General features: G+C 39.4%; 1 protein-coding gene across 2 annotated transcripts in view; it reads right to left on the reverse strand.

The window, feature by feature from the left end:
• The window catches only part of INTS13 (integrator complex subunit 13), a 58,069-nt gene that overhangs the window by 36,971 nt on the left and 4,114 nt on the right, over positions 1-16,984 (reverse strand). For both annotated transcript variants that reach the window (XM_053719091.1, XM_053719092.1), the window contains exons 2-5: positions 16,054-16,287; positions 12,502-12,576; positions 11,651-11,853; positions 9,391-9,471 (exon numbers count right to left, since the gene is read on the reverse strand). In XM_053719091.1, the coding sequence (XP_053575066.1) occupies positions 9,391-9,471; positions 11,651-11,853; positions 12,502-12,576; positions 16,054-16,278 (584 nt within the window). In that variant the 5' untranslated portion in view covers positions 16,279-16,287. The remainder of the gene's footprint in view (positions 1-9,390; positions 9,472-11,650; positions 11,854-12,501; positions 12,577-16,053; positions 16,288-16,984) is intronic.

Genomic DNA, 16,984 nt, shown 5'->3' on the forward strand with positions numbered 1-16,984 from the left:
CTACGTGTTCGTTCCCACCCATGCCTCCCCCTCCTCCCATGCCTCCTGGTCCTGAGTCACCAGGTACTGCTGAGCCAATGCAGTTGGGATTCACGCGTCTCTCCGCGGCGGAGAGGGCCTTTAGGAGGAGGAAGGGGCTCTGCCTCTATTGTGGCTTACAGGGCCACCTTTTGAAGTCTTGTCCTACACGGCCGGGAAACGCTCACACCTAAGGTCCTGTCGGGGGCAGACCACTCCATTCCTGTTTTGCCTCGGTCCATTCCACTTGCTATTGAGGCCATTGATGGCAGGCCCCTTCAGCCCGCACTCGTTACTCACGAAACTGCTCCGTTGTCCATGGCTGTTGGGGCTCTCCATTTTGAAAAAGAGATTAAACTTCTTGCGCTATAAATCCAACAGCAAGGACCAGCACCACAGATGGATACTAGTTCCCTACAAACTAGCAAAAGGAATATTGAAGTGAAAAAAACAAGTACTGTGGGCGCCTTAAAGGGCAGGTAAAAAAAATATATGAGTTGATTATGTCCTAATACATATGAAAAAAATCTTTTAACAAATGATAGGTAAATGATCAAGAAAAAAACAGCCAATTGAAATGAATGTTAAAATATAATTTAATTAGACTTTACTAAATGTATTAAGAGTTGTAAGCGAAATAATTCATACAATGAGATAAATATAAAAAGGCAATACTAAATGTACATAAATAAATGCATACAAACTTATTTATATAAAATGAGTAATTCTCTGTAAGTGACCTATCTATGTAGAGAGAAGACCTCTAAAGACACTTCAAAATACTTAGCCTCTGCTGCAGACAGGGTTAAGGAAGCATAAAAGCAGTACTAATGAGAGAAAACAAATCCTGGTTATTTAAGAAAAATAACAATGAGCTGCAACAATGATGCTCAATTCAATTTCAAAGTTTTAGGATTGGTGTAAAACGGCAATCCTGCGCAGGTTATAGCCGTGGAGAAACAGTACCTTAATTTGTTCAGGAGCCCCAAGTGTTTTTGTAATCCAGTGTAGCGGTTATACCGCCAGCATGAAACAGCTCTGGGAACCCTCTGTGTGTGATGGGAAGAAAGCCGCCGAGCTCCTCTCCCCTACACCCTCTGGAATTCCACCCTCAGCTGTGTGATGTCCGTTTGTTGCTTCAGTGTTTCCTGGAGTACGGTGTCCTTAGTGAGCCACAATAGTGTGAAGAAAGTAGTTCCGGCAACGTTTCAGCTCTTAGCAGAGCCTTTGTCAAGCCAGAGTGTGCAGGGGAGAGGAGCTCGGCGGCTTTCTTCCCATCACACACAGAGGGTTCCCAGAGCTGTTTCATGCTGGCGTTATAACCGCTACACTGGATTACAAAAACACTTGGAGCTCCTGAACAAATTAAGGTACTGCTTTTTTGCTTCCATAACCCTGTCTGCAGCAGAGGCTAAGTATTTTGAAGTGTCTTTAGAGGTCTTCTCTCTACATAGATAGGTCACTTACAGAGAATTACTCATTTTATATAAATAAGTTTGTATGCATTTATTTATGTACATTTAGTATTGCCTTTTTATATTTATCTCATTGAATGAATTATTTCGCTTACAACTCTTAATACATTTAGTAAAGTCTAATTAAATTATATTTTAACATTCATTTCAATTGGCTGTTTTTTTCTTGATCATTTACCTATCATTTGTTAAAAGATTTTTTTTCTTGATCATTTACCTATCACTTGTTAAAAGATTTTTTTCATATGTATTAGGACATAATCAACTCATATTTTTTTGACCTGCCCTTTAAGGTGCCCACAGTACTTGTTTTTTTCTCTCCATTTTGAAACCCTCCAGTTCCAGGTGATAAACTCTCCGCATTTTCCAGTTGTTCTGGGTTATCCCTGGCTCCAAAAGCACAATCCCAGTCTCGAGTGGCGCAGGTCCGAAATTTTGTCGTGGTCCCCGCAATGTATTTCCACTTGTCTTCGGAAACCAGTTAAAGTCTTGTGCACTTCTTCGGTATCTCAATTGCCAGAGAAGTACCGAGAGTTCCGAGACGTGTTTGACAAGGTGTGTGCCGTTACGTTGCCTCCTCACCGGTCTTACAATTGTGCCATAGACCTGCAACCCGGAGCCATTCCTCCTCGGGGCCAGGTGTACCCTCTGTCTGTTGCAGAGAATTGTGCTATGGAGGAGTATGTTGCTGATGCTCTGTCGCGGGGGATCATCCGCAAATCCTGCTCTCCTGCAGGGGCTGGCTTCTTCTTTGTGAAGAAAAAGGGTGGCGAGTTAAAGGGACACTCAGGTTTTATTAAATTTTCATGATTCAGATACAGCAGCCAATTTTAAACAACTTTACAATTTACTTCCATTAAAAAAAAATTGCACAGTCTTTTATATTTACACTTTTTGAGTCAACAACTCCTACTGAGCATGTGCAAGAACTCACAGACTATACGTATATGCATTTGTGATTGGCTGATAGCTATCACATGGTACAGGGGGAGTGGAAATATACATAACTTTATAATGTCTTAGAAAAGAATCTACTACTTATTTGAAATTCAGAGTAAATGCTATTGTATTGTCTTGTTATCTTGCATTTGTTGATTATGCAAATCTGTGTTTACTGGTCCTTTAAGACCATGTATCAATTATAGGGGTCTTAATCGTCTTACCATTAAGAATGCTTACCCTATTCCGCTCATTACGGAACTCTTTGACCGCCTCAAGGGAGCTACGGTCTTTACTAAACTTGATTTGAGAGGAGCATACAATCTCGTTAGGATTAAGGAGGGTCACGAATGGAAAACAGCATTTAACACCAGGAGCGGGCATTATGAGTATCTTGTAATGCCCTTTGGCCTATGTAATGCTCCTGCTGTTTTTCAGGAATTTATTAATGATGTCCTACGAGATATGTTGCAACAGTGTGTTGTGGTGTACTTAGACGACATCCTCATACACTCACCCACACTTGAGGCTCATCGTTCTGATGTTACACGGGTTCTTCAGAGACTACGTGAGAACGGACTGTTTTGTAAACTTGAGAAATGTGAGTTCCATCAGACTCAAGTAACCTTCCGAGGTTATGTTATCTCCGTTGCAGGGTTCTCCATGGATCCTGACAAGTTATCTGCAGTGGCCTCGCCCAGTTGGTCTTCGGTCTATTCAACGTTATTTGGGGTTCGCCAATTACTATAGGAAGTTTATTAAAAACTTTTCTTCCTTGGTCAAACCTAATCACAGACATGATCCGTAAAGAGAATGATCCACTCCATTGGTCACCTACTGCCATTAAGGCCTTTGATAGTCTTAAGACTGCCTTTGCTGCCGCTCCAGTTCTGGCTCATCCTAACCCTGTCCTGCCTTTCGTTGTTGAGGTCGATGCGTCTGAGACTGGAGTAGGTGCCCTCTTGTCTCAACTTCCTACGCCTGACGGTTCCTTGCATCCGTGTGGTTTCTTCTCTAAGAAATTGTCTCCAGCCGAGTGCAATTATGAAATTGGCGACAGGGAATTACTGGCCATAATTTTGGCACTCAAGGAATGAAGGCATCTTCTCGAGGGTACTAGCGTGCCAGGGCTCATTCTTACTGACCACAAGAATTTAACTTATCTGAAGCAAAACGTTTGTCGCCCCGACAGGCCAGATGGGCGCTATTTTTGTCTGGATTTAATTATGTGGTCTCCTACGTGCCTGGTAGTTAGAATGTTAGGGCTGATGCCCTCTCTCGACAATTTTCGCCTCTGTCCAAGGAGGAGTCTGTACCTACTCCAGTTATACCTCCTGACCATATTTTGGCTACCATACGTAATAATTTGACTTCTCCCTTGGGCGAGGAGATCCTGGCTGCACAAACCAATGCACCACCTGAGAAACCTAGTGGTAAGTGTTTTGTTCCTGAGAATCTTCAAACTAAACTTGTGCACACTTACCACTATCCTAAAGCCGCAGGTCACCCAGGCAAGAACCAAATGATTTGGTCTGTCACTCGACAATTCTGGTGGCCAGGTCTTCGTTCTGATGTTGCTGCGTATGTTGCCTCCTGCTCAGTTTGTACACAGTATAAGACTCCTCGAAGTCTTCCTGTGGGTCTTCTTCAACCTATTGTTAATGGTGAGCGTCCTTGGACACATCTTTCCATGGACTTCATTGTCGAGCTCCCTGTTTCCAATGGCAATAGTGTTATCCTTATGGTGGTTGACCGTTTTTCTAAAATGTCACATTGCATTCCCTTGATGAAGCTGCCTACCGCTCAGGAGCTTGCTTCAATTTTTGCCCGGGAGGTCTTCCGTTTACATGGGTTACCCAAGGAGATAGTGTCGGACCGGGGTAGCCAGTTTGTCTCCAGATTTTGGCGTTCCTTTTGTGCTCAAATGGGGATCCAGCTTTCCTTCTCCTCAGCATATCACCCTCAATCCAATGGGGCTGCGGAGCGGTCTAATCAAGCTCTGGAACAGTTCTTCGGTTGCTATGTCTCAGATCACCACAATAATTGGTCTGAACTGTTACCTTGGGCAGAGTTTGCTCGTAATAGTGCTATTAATGCTTCCTCCAAGTTATCCCCGTTCATGGCGAATTATGGGTTTCAACCATCCTTGTTGCCCGATTCATTCATGTCTCAGGGTATTCCGGCTTTGGAGGAGCATCTCCTGCAACTCCGTTCCACGTGGGTGCAGATTCAGGATTGCCTTCATCGTTATATGCAGCGCCAAAAGTTACAGGCTGATCGTAGGCGTCTGCCCGCACCTTCCTACCAGGTTGGTGAGAGAGATTAGCTGTCCTCCCGCAACTTGAACCTTCGTGTGCCTTCCAATAAATTGGCTCCCCGTTTTGTTGGTCCTTTTCGAATACTCCGACGGGTTAATCCTGTGGCCTACGCTCTTGACCTTCCTCCTGCTATGCGCATCTCCAATGTTTTTCATGTCTCCCTCTTGAAACCATTGGTTTGTAATCGGTTTACCACTGTGTTGCCTAGTCCCCGTCCTATCTTTGTTGACAACCATGAGGAGTATGAGGTCAGCAGCATTATTGACTCTCGTATGTCCAGGGGCAGTGTACAGTATTTGGTTCACTGGAGGGGCTACGGTCCGGAGGAGCGTTCTTGGGTTCCCTCCTCTGATGTTCATGCTCCCGCCCTCCTCCGTGCCTTCCATGCCCGTTTCCCCAATAAGCCTTTTGTCCTCCCGCGTGGGAGGGGTCATTGAGGGGAGGGAACTGTCAGGGTTTTTCCCTGTTGTGTTTGCCATGTGCTGCTGGCAGCCATTTTACTCACCTCTCTTCCTGACTTGGTGCATTGTGGGGGATGCTACTCACTTCCTGCACTTCCTTTTATGGCCAGACTGTTGTGCATCATCCATGTGAGACAGGATGCAGTCTCAGAATTGTGATGTCATCATTTATTATTTAAAGGGCCTCTGTTCAGTATGCTTTGCCTTTGCGTTGTCTGAGACCTGTTTGTGAGAGTTCCTGTGTATTACCTAGCTGCCTGACGTCCTTCCTGGTTCCTGATCCCTGGCTTGTTCCTGAATCTGCTGTTCTCCTTGTTCCTGATTCCGGCTCGTCTGACTATTCGCTTTGGCTCCTGACTCGGCTCGTCTGACTACAAGCTCTGGTTTTGACTCCTGGCTTGTTATTTGACTTGTGGACATTTTATAATTTTTTGCTATTAATAAAAGGTGTAATTATTTTTGCACTTCTCGTCTCAGTCTGATTCCTGGCACCCTGACACTACCAAGGTTTCTATACGCTCCCTCCTAAGAGATGGACACATCAAAACATTTCTAGAAATAAAAGATGATATAGGGGCCCCACTTGTTACCTGGTTCTCCTATTTTCAGATTAGACACTTTTTACTTAATCACTCAGACAAAAAACAATTCAGCAGACCTTGCACTCCATTTGAGATGCTATGCTTGCTACCTGTCACCCCTAATCACCTGATATCGTCAATATACAAAATATTACAATTGGCGGATTCACAAAAACCCACCACTTTTCGGTCACTCTGGGAAAAAGAGTTAAACACACAAATTAACGACTCTACTTGGGAACGCTGCTTTAAACCGATCAAAAAAATCAGCTGTATCAGCCAGTATAGTCGAGACTAATTATAAACTTCTAGCCAGATGGTACTTAACGCCTATATGTCTACATAGAATATACCCAGCTGCCTCTCCGTAATGCTGGAGGAAATGTTGCAACCAGGATACATTATCTCATATATGGTGGGACTGTCCAGCAATCAGACCTTTTTGGGATCAAGTTGAAGCCTACATTAACAAAAAAACTTAACCAAAACGATAACATTAGACCCACAAACAATTCTACTTAAAGGGACACTGAACCCAAATTTTTTTCTTTCGTGATTCAGATAGAGCATGAAATTTTAAGCAACTTTCTAATTTACTCCTATTATCAAATTTTCTTCATTCTCTTGGTATCTTTATTTGAAATGCAAGAATGTAAGTTTAGATGCCAGCCCATTTTTGGTGAACAACCTGGGTTGTCCTTGCTGATTGATGGATAAATTCATCCATCAATAAAAAAGTGCTGTCTAGAGTTCTGAACGTAAAAAAAAAAGCTTAGATGTCTTTTTCAAATAAAGATAGCAAGAGAACGAAGAAAAATTGATAATAGGAGTAAATTAGAAAGTTGCTTAAAATTGCATGCTCTATCTGAACCATGAAAGAAAAAATTCAGTGTCCCTTTAACAAGCTTCCACACTTACATTGCCAATACAAGACTGGTTTACTACAGATAATGATTAATAGTGCCAAGAGGCTTATACCACGCATGTGGAAGAAGCCACAAGTCCCCACTGTCCAACAATGGTTCTCCGAAATCAAACACGTGTTGACATTAGAAGAAATGTACCATAGCTTCCACAACAAATCAGATCACTTCACTAATATACTCTTTATGTGGAACCAGAATATGACACCAAATCCTACAACCTGAGTCTTGATAATAATTATTGTGCTTAGATTATAAAGAAGTCCTTCACCTCTCCCCATACCCAACCCCCTCTTTTCGGCTCTCCCCCTTCCCCTCCTTTCTCTCCCTTCCTTTATTTTATTGCTATGTATTATAGGAGACCTATGTACAAAGTATGTACCCACTTTCAACTATCTGCTTAAAGGTCGCACCAGCGAAATTACACCTACATTTGATACTTAAAAGGTTTAATTTTGAGAAACTTTGTTTGTTTTTTCTGTTCAAGTTATCTGAATGTATGTATTTGGACTTACTTCAAACTAATAAAAATCTTTTAATATAAAAAAACAAAAAAAAACCCTATTCAAACTGTAATTCCCTATAAAATAATTATTTGTAGAAAAAAACAATTTTCAAATTACTGTCATTTATTTTGCATAGTTTTTCTTTATATTAAAATGGACATAAGTGTCAAAAATGTAACTTGCGTTTCAGTTTGAATGGTAGAATTTTTGCAATCAGTGAAAATGCTGCTAGTAAAAGCTATAACTGTTTGAGAAGCATACGCGCATATGCTGTGTATGCCCCATGCAGCAATGTTCAAGCCATAAGCCTGCTGCGAGAGTCAGTGGTGGTTCTATAGCCAAGTCATCACTCTTGGTATCCTCCAGCACTATACAGTAGCAGAACAACATTAGCAACAGGGTTATACATTCTTGCAAATACTCCTGCTCTAGAGTCAGTAACGGTTTATAATGTGAATCATGGAAGTTTAACTAGTTTTAGGTTACATATTGCCCTTTCATGTCCCTGTAACTAGTTGTGGGCTACATATTGCCCTTTTGCGTCCCTTTAACTAGTTTTGGGTTACATATTGCCCTTTCATGTAACTAATTGCGGGTTACATATTGCCCTTTCATGTAACTAATTGCGGGTTACATATTGCCCTTTCATGTCCCTGAAACTAATTGTGGGTTACATATTGCCCTTTCATGTCCCTTTAACTAGTGTTGGGTTACATATTGCCCTTTCATGACCCTGTAACTAGTTGTGGGTTACATATTGCCCTTTCATGTCCCTGTAACTAGTTTTGGGTTACATATTGCCCTGTCATGATCCTGTAACTAGTTGTGGGTTACATATTGCCCTTTCATGACCCTGTAACTAGATGTGGGTTACATATTGCCCTGTCATGTCCCTGTAACTAATGCTGGGTTACATATTGTCCTTTCATGACCCTGTAACTAGTGTTGGGTTACATATTGCCCTTTCATGACCCTGTAACTAGTGTTGGGTTACATATTGCCCTGTCATGTCCCTGTAACTAATGTTGGGTTACATATTTCCCTTTCATGACCCTGTAACTAGTGTTGGGTTACATATTGCCCTTTCATGTCCCTGTAACTAGTGTTGGGTTACATATTGCCCTTTCATGACCCTGTAACTAATGCTGGGTTACATATTTCCCTTTCATGACCCTGTAACTAGTGTTGGGTTACATATTGCCCTTTCATGTCCCTGTAACTAGTGTTGGGTTACATATTGCCCTTTCATGACCCTGTAACTAGTGTTGGGTTACATATTGCCCTTTCATGACCCTGTAACTAATGCTGGGTTACATATTGCCCTTTCATGTCCCTGTAACTAATGCTGGGTTACATATTGCCCTTTCATGTCCCTGTAACTAGTGTTGGGTTACTTATTGCCCTTTCATGACCCTGTAACTAGTGTTGGGTTACATATTGCCCTTTCATGTCCCTGTAACTAGTGTTGGGTTACATATTGCCCTTTCATGACCCTGTAACTAGTGTTGGGTTACATATTGCCCTGTCATGTCCCTGTAACTAATGTTGGGTTACATATTTCCCTTTCATGACCCTGTAACTAGTGTTGGGTTACATATTGCCCTTTCATGACCCTGTAACTAGTGTTGGGTTACATATTGCCCTTTCATGTCCCTGTAACTAGTGTTGGGTTACATATTGCCCTTTCATGACCCTGTAACTAGTGTTGGGTTACATATTGCCCTTTCATGACCCTGTAACTAATGCTGGGTTACATATTGCCCTTTCATGTCCCTGTAACTAATGCTGGGTTACATATTGCCCTTTCATGTCCCTGTAACTAGTGTTGGGTTACTTATTGCCCTTTCATGACCCTGTAACTAGTGTTGGGTTACATATTGCCCTTTCATGACCCTGTAACTAATGCTGGGTTACATATTGCCCTTTCATGTCCCTGTAACTAATGCTGGGTTACATATTGCCCTTTCATGTCCCTGTAACTAATGCTGGGTTACATATTGCCCTTTCATGTCCCTGTAACTAATGCTGGGTTACATATTGCCCATTCAGGACCCTGTAACTAATGCTGGGTTACATATTGCCCTTTCGTGACCCTGTAACTATATATGGGTTACATAGGATACTTCACCATGCAGTTGTGTTAAACATAAGTGCATTGCGCTCACTTACTGATCTGAGCAGGCTGCCAGCTTGTTATGTTCATGAATTGTCTCATTTACACAATCCTCCAGCATCTGGACGTGACTATCACTAAAATCAGAAAAAAATAAATAAAGTACTGTATAGTAAAAACTCTCCGCTTAAAAAGGAAGGTGAGGAAGCAGCTGATTTTACATTAAAGGGACAGTCTAGACCAAAATAAACTTTCATGATTCAGATAGAGCATGTAATTTTAAAAAAAAATCCAATTTACTTTTATCACCAATTTTGCTTTGTTCTCTTGGTATTCTTGAACGCTTAACCTAGGAGGTTCATATGCTAATTTCTTAGACCTTGAAGGCCACCTCTTTTCAGAATGCATTTTAACAGTGTTTCACCACTAGAGGGTGTTAGTTCACGTATTTCATATAGATAACACTGTGCTCGTGCACGAGAAGTAATCTGGGAGCAGGCACTGATTGGCTAGACTGCAAGTCTGTCAAAAGAACTGAAATAAAGGGGCAGTTTGCAGAGGCTTAGATACAAGATAATCACAGAGGTAAAAAGTATATAAATATAACTGTGTTGGTTATGCAAAAATGGGGAATGGGTAATAAAGGGATTATCTATCTTTTAAAACAATAACAATTCTGGTGTAGACTGTCCCTTTAAAGCTGCTGTAACTGAGTATGCGCAGCAACCAGATCACATGACCCCTTATGTTCCAGTGTTCCGCAACAGCACAGCAATACGCAGTATCCCTCTCACGTGCAAAGAATTAGAGTAAACTGTTACTGAAAAGGGATATGAAAGCCAAAAATTATTCCTTAGCATACAATTTTACACAACTTTCTAATTTACTTCTATTATCAATTTTTCTTTTCTTTTTGTTTCTTTTGTTGAAAATCAGGGACATAAGGTTAGGAGCTGGCCCATTTCTGGAGCTCTATATGGCAGCAGTTTTGCAACAATGTTATGTATTTGCAAGAGCACTAGACGGCAGCACAATTTATTGCCATCTAGTGCTTCAGACGCCTACCTAGGTATCTCTTCAGCGCACAATATCACGGGAACAAAGCACATTTGATAATAGAAGTAAATTGGAAACGTTTTTATAATTGTATTCTCTGTCTGTATCACTAAAGAAACATTTTTTGGGTTCATATCCCTTTAACCTTGTTTTTACCCCATTTGCTGGCCATTTAAAAAAAACAAGTTCACAGCGCTGGTAATTTCCTCTAGACCCAGTAAGATATTTTAGTGGTTAAGTGGGGAACTAAGCTTTTTCTTATGTCTAAAGGGACAGTAAATACCTTGAGATTTGTATATAAAATGTTTAGTTATGCATAAAAAAAGCAACTTTACATGATTTATTTTGCCCTCTTTTCATGCAATTTAGCTCTGAATATTGAACAATTTCTAATTTTAAGAACTTGCATGCACTGTGCTGACGTCTCAAGGCTAACACTGCTACCTATCTGTCTCTAATTGGCTTTAGCAGATAACAAAGTTAAAGCAATGCATTTTATACTAACTTTACAATAGATTTGTTATTGTTGTTGTCTGCAGACTAAAGCCCAGATTGGATTTGGATCCTCCAAATAAAGCAAATGGTGGATGAGTTTGACTATTGAAAAATACTTGCAATAAAAAAGGATGTTAATTAGTTTTAAAAACATTAAGACTTTGCTGGTATGTTATTCTATAGCAACACGGCAGAAATTCCTGGTAATTACAAGGTGCTGACTTATTTCATATTGTAAAACACGGATAACAAACCTAATCACTAGGAAGTCACTATCTAGTCGTCCAGTTTGCTATCCCACCTCCCCCATATGCAACAGATTTGCTCATCTTCTCTCCAATCCTCTTTGTGAGGACCCAATTCATATGTTACTTTGCAAGTATATGTCAGATTATCCCTTCCCTGCAGGTGCATATATATTTACTGTGTGTGATTGAGTAAGCACATATAGTGTGTGGATGGATGGATAGATAGATAGATAGATGTGAGTGCATGTGTCACATAAGTGTGTTCATAAAAATATGTAATTTTCTGTTAGTTTCTATAACCAGGTTTTCTAAAAACACTGTTATACGTGCCCCACAGTGAGAAAAAAATAGAGTGTGGCCTCATCTTTGAAAAGTTTTCGACTTGTTAAAATGAGCGTAATAATGAATAATTACAGGAAAATAGAATTAAAGAGCTGAACAATTATAAAGCTTTAACATGAATATTCCCATATTATATTATGTACAGTCCTATGAACATGACAGAAGCAGTTCTCACCTCTTAGCGTTGGTGATACAGATGATACGACCTCGGTTAGCTACATGATCCGCATTCTCCATTAGTACAGTCCTGGACTCGTGCTGGTAATCTGTGATTTTACACAGCGATTCCACAGCGGCAACCAAGCCATGCAGAATACTGCAGCACTCAGGGTCTGTGCGAGGGTTTGGAGGCCCAATGGCTGCTAAAGCTGCCATAAGCTGGTGAGAAAAATAATATCGTATTGTAATGTAGCTACTAAAATAAGAAAGAAATGATTTAAAAACACTGTGTGCAGCACTGATGTACAAACGTATGTTTAGACCAAGCTTTAATCTTTTTTAATCTTGTGTAAGTTAATTTGGAGGTCCTGTCTGGTGACCTCAGTGTCCTCAAAGCTTACAATAGTACGATACTAAAGTTACCACCGGTACATTGCGTTTGCTATTTATTAATATGGAGGTCCTGTCTGGTGACCTCAGTATCCTCAAAGCTTACAATAGTACGATACTAAAGTTACCACCGGTACATTGTGTTTGCTATTTATTAATATGGAGGTCCTGTCTGGTGACCTCAGTGTCCTCAAAGCTTACAATAGTACGATACTAAAGTTACCACCGGTACATTGCGTTTGCTATTCATTAATATGGAGGTCCTGTCTGGTGACCTCAGTGTCCTCAAAGCTTACAATAGTACGATACTAAAGTTACCACCGGTACATTGTGTTTGCTATTTATTAATATGGAGGTCCTGTCTGGTGACCTCAGTGTCCTCAAAGCTTACAATAGTACGATACTAAAGTTACCACCGGTACATTGTGTTTGCTATTTATTACTGGTTTTTGATACAGAAAAAACAAAAAATACTACCTCCTGTAAATTCTGATCTTCGTGGGACCAAGAATTCAGTATGCGGGAGCAGGAATCACTGACTATGAAGTTCACCTGCAAAATGAAGCCATTGGTAGGTAAAGCATTATCCTAGAGACATTTTATGTAAACACAGAGTAGGGTCCCCACTGAGGGCTAGGAAACCCACATTTGCTTCTTCATGATTCAGATAAAGCAGCAATTTTAAGCATCTTTCTCCCATTATCAATTCTTCGTTCTTGTTGTCACTTTATTTGAAAAGCAGGAACATAAGCTTCAGAGCCGGCCCATCTTTGGTTTAGCAAATAAAGATAGCAAGAGAACGAAGAAAAATTGATAATAGGAGTAAATTAGAAAGCTGCTTAAAATTGCTGCTCTATCTGAATCACGAGAGAAAACAAGTGGGGTTTAAGTCGTAAGATTTTGCAATCAGTTGATATTATTCAAGAATACAGAATTTAACAGAGCCATATAAATCTCTTTATTAAATCTTTATGTGATATTGCCCTTTATATAAATATCCTTTTCACACACCATTGTGTATAACATTTCAAAACTATTGTGACTATTTAAACCATAGGGTAATATCCTAGCACACATGCGAGTTGTATTTGTCTTATAATGAAGAACACCGGATATTATATTAATTCTGTTAGCATGTGCTCGTTAGGGCTTTCAAAGAAAACCACTAGTTGAAATAACTTTTATATTGATGTTAAGCCGTTTATTTAACCAATTCAAACACAGACTGAATTGCACCTAAGTTAAATATTTCTAATGGATTCCATTTTAAGCAAGACCAGGCAGACCTAAAATGATCACACCATCATATCAAGTTAAAATCCTTATGGAATACAACAGCAGCTGCATCTACAACCAATGCTTAGCTGAACTGAACTAGAAATGTCCTACCCCAAAAGATGACATGGAAGTGTTTTTGAAACATCATCTTCAAGAGAAAAAAAAAAAAGTCTTAATCTTTAGCATGAGCCAAACAATACAAAAATTTCACAGTTCAAGACTTTAAAATATCTTTTTTTTATTGACTTATCAACATTTTAAGTGTCAAGCTGCTCACAAAAAGTTCACATATACACTGGCTCAGCAAAAAGTAAATGCAATATTCAAAAATGTTAGTCTGCTCTCTCAGTCTATATAATCAGAAGATCTCTTGGGCATTTTATTATCAGTTACCCATGCAAACTCAGAGGGAACTAACAAGAATTATCTAATTGTTCATTCATCTTCAGCTATATGATGGAAGTTATATACAGCAAGACTGGTGTTTTTTTTTTGTTTTTTTTTTAAAAAGGAGATATGTTCACGTACAAGTTTGTGATTGGTTGTCATGTGACAACACCATTGTAGTTGGGACTGTAATAGTCGGAGGAATGTTGTGTCTCTAACTTGCTTTGAGTAATACTTTTGCTACTTGAAACTACATCGATACTTTTCATAACGTAAGAGTGCTTATATATATATTTTTTCCTACTTAAAGTGACGGCAAATTTTGTATAGCTAATTGTCTGTATATTACAGATGTTATTCCTAAAATGTACATTGAGACTCATTTTCTTTATAAATATATGGCTTTCAGTATTAAATATCTTTTTTTTCCTTTCTTCATTCTCCCCTTACCCAACAGGTGATGCACCTATGTATTTTAGCAACAGCACGCTCTCGCGCCACTGCTTTGAAGACTGTCAGTAAATATTTAAAAAATTGGCGCTTAAAGTTTTTTTTTTTTTTATTATAACTTCCTATGCTGAACAACTAATCAAATGCTTGCTCGTGCTGGGGGTATCTCGCACAAAAGACAAGTACCATGACTGCAGCAGTAAACAGTGAGTTGATATGCAATAGAGGGTTCATGTTTTACTTCAATCTGTGGTCGGATATCCCATATAACGGCACTTGCACAGTTTGGAATATTTACTGGCAGTCTTCAAAGCAGCTGCGCAGAAGAGTGTTGCTGCTAAAATACCAAGGGTGTATGGCGCATCGCCTATTAGCTGCACCAGATGCCAGTAAAACTATTAAAACAAATTAGTTTTCAAGAAATGTTGAAATAAAAGCAGATTGTGCTAGTGGACCCTGTGGTAACATAGCTTACTGACCTAGCTGTTATTAAAATCCCTTCCCCTAGATACACCTTTCTCTCTGAACTATGGACACTCCCAATAGCCTTTGAGTGGCATTTGATAAACCACTCCCTATTGTATGGGGTATAAAAACTGGAACACACTGGAGAATGTGGCTAAGTATATTCCTATAATTATTTTAGCAGTATTGCTTAATCTGGGTTTGTTTAAGATAAAGTTGCCCTGTATAATTTGGACTGGATGTTGTAGCTCTTGGTATTTATTGAGACTTGTTTTATATTTTGTAGTTTATAGATAATTATTAATCTTCATACCTATATTATTTGTCTTCCAATAAAATAATTTTAAAAATTGGACAACCCCTTTGGTTTAATATTCTGGTACTAATTACCACCACAGACCCTAATAAATATTTGTTTAGCACTGCGGAATATATTGAAGCTCTAAAAATAAATGTTACAAAGTAATCTCTCATCAAAACCAATATTGCTAGGTCCTGGAAAAAAGTGCTTGCCCCAAAGTGGGCTGAGATCTTTAACACCATGGCCTATATTTACACCATGGAAAAAAATATTTATTAATTAACTAAATAAATCGGACCAGTTTGAAATGGCCTGGGCTGACTGGAAAGACAAATACGACACACTGTGGCAACCGTCGGTTACGACACAAGACGTTCCACCCAATACATAACAAGATAAGTGGACGGCTTCTACCTCTCTTCTTGGAATGATTTGTCGAAAACTACTACTTCCCCCTCCCTTCCCTCCCACACCTGCACCTTCTCTCTCTCCGCCTTCATCCCCTCCTCCCCCCTTCCCTAGACTGTTGAGACTTTGATGTAATGTATTGTTTACATATATATGTTTTCATTGATCAGAACGCTTTATTTTAAGTCTCCTTCCCTCACTGTGGAAGGACCTTTCGTTTAAATATCAGTATCTTGTCAGTAATTGTAACCGGACAACTATGTCCAAATTTTTCAGTTTGTGAATTTAAGTGTAGGGGTCCTGCGTGACTCCATTTGTTATTCTAAAATTCAAATAAAATTATTTAAAAAAAAAAAAAAACAACAAGTAGTGATATCTCCGTTCAATGTTAATGGGATAATAAACCCAAATTTTTTCTTTCATGATTCGGATAAAGCAGTAATTTTAAGCAACTTTCTAATTTACTCCTTTTATCAATTTTTCTTTGTTCTCTTGGTATCTTTATTTGAAAAACAGAAATGAAAGCTTATGAGACGTCCTATTTTAGGTTCAGCACCTGGGTAGCGCTTGCCGATTGGTGGCTAAATCATAAAAGAAAAAAAATTGGGTTTAGTTTCCCTTTAAAGACACACATCTACTTTTAATTACTTTCAAACTACACCGTTTCTAACTAGTCCAGTAATTTACCAGCTCTGTAGAACACATATACAAGTTCATATTTAAGCAAAACAAACACTTACCAGTTTCTTGAAAGGAAATATATCATACATTATCCTGCAGTATTCCAGAGATGTTTCCACAGCACAGGTCCACAGTGACTTAGATATTGGCGCCAGAGGTATAATGCCTTGTGTACGGTTTTTGGTCAGCATGTCAAACTCCACATGTTGCCTGCAGGACTCTGCCATGTATGGGCAGTGGTCTACAACAAACACCGTCTTGTGGGACTCCGAGAAGATTTTCATCTTTCCCTACTAAAATAAACAAATAAAACAAGACCGGTTTAAAAGATATCCCCATTAATATACCATTATATAATAGTAACACTCAAAGTTTCAAAACTGAAATATTATGAGATTTCATAAGTTTCATTTGAATAAATACAAAATAACAACAAGAAATGGCTTTGGTTGCTTCCAGGAGTTATTGGTAACATTGTGCAAGTTGCTGTTTTCACTCAGACATTCTTTACTGGTGACTTTTCAACCTTAAGATTGTGAATACTGAATCTTATAGTTTAGGGAAGAGAATATCATCCCATTCTGTCCCTAATCAGGATCAGGTTAAAGGGACAGTCAACACCCACGGTAACTTAAAGGGACAGTCTAGGCCAAAATAAACTTTCATGATTCAGATAGAGCATGTAATTTTAAACAATTTTCCAATTTACTTTTATCACCAATTTTGCTTTGTTCTCTTGATATTCTTAGTTGAAAGCTTAACCTAGGAGGTTCATATGCTAATTTCTTAGACCTTGAAGCCCACCTCTTTCAGATTGCATTTTAACAGTTTTTCAACACTAGAGGGTGTTAGTTCACGTATTTCATATAGATAACACTGTGCTCGTGCACGAGAATTTATCTGGGAGCAGGCACTGATTGGCTAGACTGCAAGTCTGTCAAAAGAACTGAAAAAAGGGGCAGTTTGCAGAGGCTTAGATACAAGATAATC

Source organism: Bombina bombina, chromosome 6 (genome assembly GCF_027579735.1).
Source record: "Bombina bombina isolate aBomBom1 chromosome 6, aBomBom1.pri, whole genome shotgun sequence".
Lineage (NCBI taxonomy): Eukaryota > Metazoa > Chordata > Amphibia > Anura > Bombinatoridae > Bombina > Bombina bombina.